Below are 4,545 nucleotides of genomic sequence, written 5' to 3' on the forward strand. Positions count from 1 at the left end.
TTCAGTAAAGTACCAGGAACAAATACATGAGAAGCTATTGGAGGTTTGTATACACAGAATGACATTTTAGCAGCTGTGCCCCACCACAGCTCATCACTCTTGATGACAATATATACATATATTCTTCAGTTGTAAGAACACTAATCAGAAATAAAGTTAGATTCCTTCTTTGCACTTTAGACAAAAATAAAATGCAGGTATATTAGAGATACATATAGGGGCTCCTGGGTGGCTCAATCAGTTGATCTTGGCGAGGGGCTTGATCTCAAGATGGTGGGTTCAAGCCCCATGTTGGGCCCCATGCTCAGCATAGAGCGTACTTTTTTTAAAAAATAGTACATAACACTTATTTTTAAAAGATACATACACAAATAACTATGAAAGTATTTGAAAAAATCTGAATGTTTGGAAAGCTTCAGGACTGGAAAAAATTAAGCAAGAGGGAGAAACACATAAGCTATAAAAAGGAGAGAGAGTTGATCATGTGAAAATTAAAAGCTTCCTAGAGCAAAAAAAATACCATAATCAAAATCATAAATATATGATACCATAAACAAAGACTATCACAAAAATGATAAATCGGGAGGAAACATTTTCAATATGTATAATATACAAGCAACTTTCCCAAATTAACAAGAAAATAAAGTAACACAATAGAAAAATAACCAAGAACATCAAAGGACAAGTTATAGCAGAGGAACCAAAATGAACAAAAGTCACATAAAGTTAAAAAAAAAAAGAAGAAGAAGAAGAAGAAGAACACCATCTCAACTAGTAGATGGGGAAATTAAAATTAACACAACAGTGAACTAACCATTTTTTATCCATTAAATATTGGTCATATCCAGTGGCAATGTGGGATAGCTGGTTCTGTTGCACAACGTTAGAGGGACCATAAATAATTGCAAACTTTTATAAGTCATCTAATAGTCTATTTAAATTTAAAATGTGCATGCACTCTGGGGCAGAAATCCCGTTTCCAGGAAATTTTCAGGCTACTTAAAATACCTGGGGATAAAGCTAGTTGTCTGCGATGTTTGTTAAAGTATTTTCCTGTAACAAAAAAATGAAATGACCTAAATATTATTCAAAAGGTGACTCATTAAACAAATTATACAACACCTATGCCCTTGCAAATTGAACCTCTGATATCCACTGTGTTCTTCACATGGTGACTTAGAGCAAGCCTGTGCTTATGTTTCCTCCTCTGTAAAGTCAAGGTAATAATGGTACTTACATCACAGATTTCTCTGAATTACACTGGAAGGACTTTTATTATGTATTGCTAGGTTAAAAAAAAAAAAAAAAAGAAAAAAAAGAAATTTGCAGGATTAAAGGCATTTTTTAAATGTATAGATGCCTTTATTTATTTGCTTATGTGTGTATCCACAAAGGAATAAAGTGAAGAAGTTATACATTAAATTGTAACACATCTTCTACTTTTGTTAATGTGTCATTACAAAGAAGAAAAAGCAACAATAGGAAAAGAAATGACTGGAAACCTTAACAGACTATTCATTGAAAAAAAAAAAGCAAATGGTTAATAAGCACTGGCAGGAAAATGCAGCCTAAACAAAACAAAACAAAAAACAAGAAACAAAAAACCTCCTTAATTCAAAGTTTGGGGAACCTCCTTAATTCAAAGCCCTCTTTTCAATGCCTTGTGCCGTTCACATTGGCCCAGCTGAGAGTGTGCCTCCCCTACCCTGAGATAGGGCACCCTGCACAGGCACATGTGTTTGTGTATAGATGTATGTGGGCTGATGGGGAGGCTTGTGGGAGGAGGAGGGGTTGTGGGGGGAGAATAAAAACCTCCGGTGGGGGGTGCTAAAGACAGACCGGAATTCGAATCCCAACCCTTTCACTCATCTATAGAATTAAAATGGCCTTTTATTATTTTTTTTAAGATTTTATTTATTTATTTGACAGAGAGAGAGAGAGAGACAGTGAGAGCAGGAACACAAGCAGGGGGAGTGGGAGAGGGAGAAGCCGGCTTTCCACTGAGCAGGGAGCCCGATGCGGGGTTCAATCCCAGGACCCTGGGATCATGAGCTGAGCTGAAGGTAGACACTTAACGACTGAGCCACCCAGGCGCCCCCTGTTACTGTTTTTGAACCAATCTCTTCACTTGAGAAGGGAGCAAGCGAAGGAATCCCATGAGGTTATTCTCATACCAGGCCTGGCACAGGGGTGGCCTGCCTCCAGCCCTGCTTCAGGCCCTCCCCGTGGGGCTGGGTCCCCCCCCCACTTCCTCCTCCTTCCTGTCTGCTCATCCCCAAGCCCTCAGGGTGGGCAGCCTCCCTCGTCCACCACCACCACCCCCCGCCCCCACCGCCCTGCGCCCTGCACTAAGAGAAGAGGTGCAGGCCCTTACTTCACTGTGTCTCAGTGTAGCCTGCCTGCCTGTGCCTTGCTATTTACCATGATGCTAATTCCTTCTGCATCTATGTGATTTGGGTTCCTGCAAAAGAAAAGGCATGATTTTAGTCAAACACACACAAGCGCGCGCACACACAAGCACACGGGCACACAGACAAAATAAAAACAGGAAAGCTAGAGCCCTTTACTCCATACAAATCTTTCTGAATAAGAGTCCAGGGGGTGTCACGCTGGATGCTATACAAAATATGGGTTGAGTTAGCCACAGAAAGGAAGCTCCCAGACCCAAACAGTGAGAGAAGATGAACTGTAACAGTTTTACATCTGGACACAATACATTTCAAATCACGGACCCTTTAAAATACCTGGGATGGGCAGAGAAGGGCCAAGTAATGGGTCTCTTTGCTAGGGGCTCGTCTCCTGAGCAACTGTGGGAACACGAAGCAAAATACCGGCTTGTCTGGCTGTTAAGTGTTCTGGTCGCTCCAACAAGTCCGGTGGGGATTCCCTTACAATGTTGCAGACAACAAAGTCATCACCACGCTTTCTATATTAAAACAAACACAAAAATAAAAACCTTCATGCTGTTGTTCCGTGAGCTAGTCCAGGTCTTTAAAGCTCTCCTGTGCCCCCCTGCACCGGGGCAGGGATGGGTCGGGTCCTGGGCAGCGCTCAGGCGCTCTGGGGCCGAGGTTCCCTCCCGCCGTTGAGGAGATCTGTGAGCTCCCTGATGTACTTGATGGTGTACTTCAGCGTCTGGATCTTGGTGAGCGGCTGGCCCCGCTGGCTGTAGACGGGGGGTAGGTAATTCCGGAGGGTGTGCAGGGCGTCCGCCAAGGTCCTCATCCGAAGCTTCTCCCTCTCGCTGGCCTTCCGTCTCCGCTGCACAGACATCCTGACTTTGGCCCCCTTCTGGGCCTTGGGGCCCCCCGCGCCCTGGAGGTAGGCAGGCTGGAAGGCTAACATATTGTAGTCCACCTCCACCAGGCCACCGGTCCCACGGCCATCACAGCCACCGCTGCCCCCACTGGTGGCACCTCCGTGCCCACAGGCCAGCTCAGCCACAGCCGGTCGGGGAGAAGATGAATAGGACCCCAGTGATGACGCCGGAGAGAGGCTCTGGGTCGGGGAGGCCTGGTTCACCTCAAAGGGCCCTGCCCTGTTGTTCCAGTCCCAGGAGGACAGGAGGCCGGGGCTGTCGGAGGGGCCCAAGCCCTCTTCGAGGCTGAGGAAGGTCTCGCGCAGGTTGTCCATGCCTGGGGGACAGCTGCAGAGAGAACGGCTCCCTGGCAAGTGAGAAAGAAAGTTCCGCCGCCAGCCAGGGCACAGCTCTCTTTTATGGTGGTTGGGGGAGAGGTGACAAAGTGGGAAAGACGGCCTCGGAGGGGCTTCAAAGGAGACCCCGAGGACCAAGATGGAAAATGAACTCTTCAGGTGTCACTTTCTCCTCATTGATAATTAACATCTTCCAGCTAAAATGTCTTTAAACAAAAAGGCCTCTGAGAGAAGAAAAAAGGAATTATCTTGTTGTAACTAAACCAATTAAGGCCGCCTAACTAGACTTAGCATTGTCCTTGGAACTCATTAATGAGGGAGCCAAAGAAAACAAACCTAGGGCAATTTGCAGCGAGGAGGTGGTGGCCAGGGTGCCCCAGAGGGCCCTCCTCCCCGGTAAGACCTACCCAGTTCAGAGCAGATGGGGCGTACTGGTGGAGAAGCTGCATGGTGGGGGGGGGGGGGGGACAGGTAGGCAAGCCTTCTGGGCTTGGATTCCCCAGCAAGTCAAACGCAGATGGTCAGCCCTTCATAGGGCTCTCGGGAGGACAGCACCCAGCACACACATGGTGGATGCCAGTCTCTCTCTTGCCTTCTTCTTCAACACAATTCTCCTGAGTTTTGGTAGCGTGCACACAGGCCTCCAACATGCCCCCGCTCAGAAAGACAAAGGCCAGCAGCTCCAGTAAACCCAGAGCCTTAATGAGCAGGAAATATCCTTCAAGAAGCTTAAAACCCTTGCTTTAACAGAGCGGATTGGGATTCCCCAGCGCAAACAGATGCCATGAAACAGAAAACCTATTTCAAGCAGGGAGTTTGCAGAATACCTGGCATTTTGCCTTCTGAAGGTCTTTTAAAAATCCAGCTGCAGTGTCACACCTTGTTTTTTGA

General features: G+C 46.4%; 1 protein-coding gene across 1 annotated transcript; it reads right to left on the reverse strand.

The window, feature by feature from the left end:
• Window positions 1–3,051: 3,051 nt before the first annotated feature.
• On the reverse strand, window positions 3,052–3,633 carry MSGN1 (mesogenin 1). The gene has a single exon (XM_032353246.1). It carries the CDS (start codon window positions 3,631–3,633, stop codon window positions 3,052–3,054), a length of 582 nt encoding a protein of 193 aa, XP_032209137.1.
• Between the last annotated feature and the right edge of the window lie 912 nt (window positions 3,634–4,545).

The sequence above is a fragment of the Mustela erminea genome, chromosome 7 (assembly GCF_009829155.1).
Source record: "Mustela erminea isolate mMusErm1 chromosome 7, mMusErm1.Pri, whole genome shotgun sequence".
In the NCBI taxonomy this organism is placed as follows: Eukaryota; Metazoa; Chordata; class Mammalia; order Carnivora; family Mustelidae; genus Mustela; species Mustela erminea.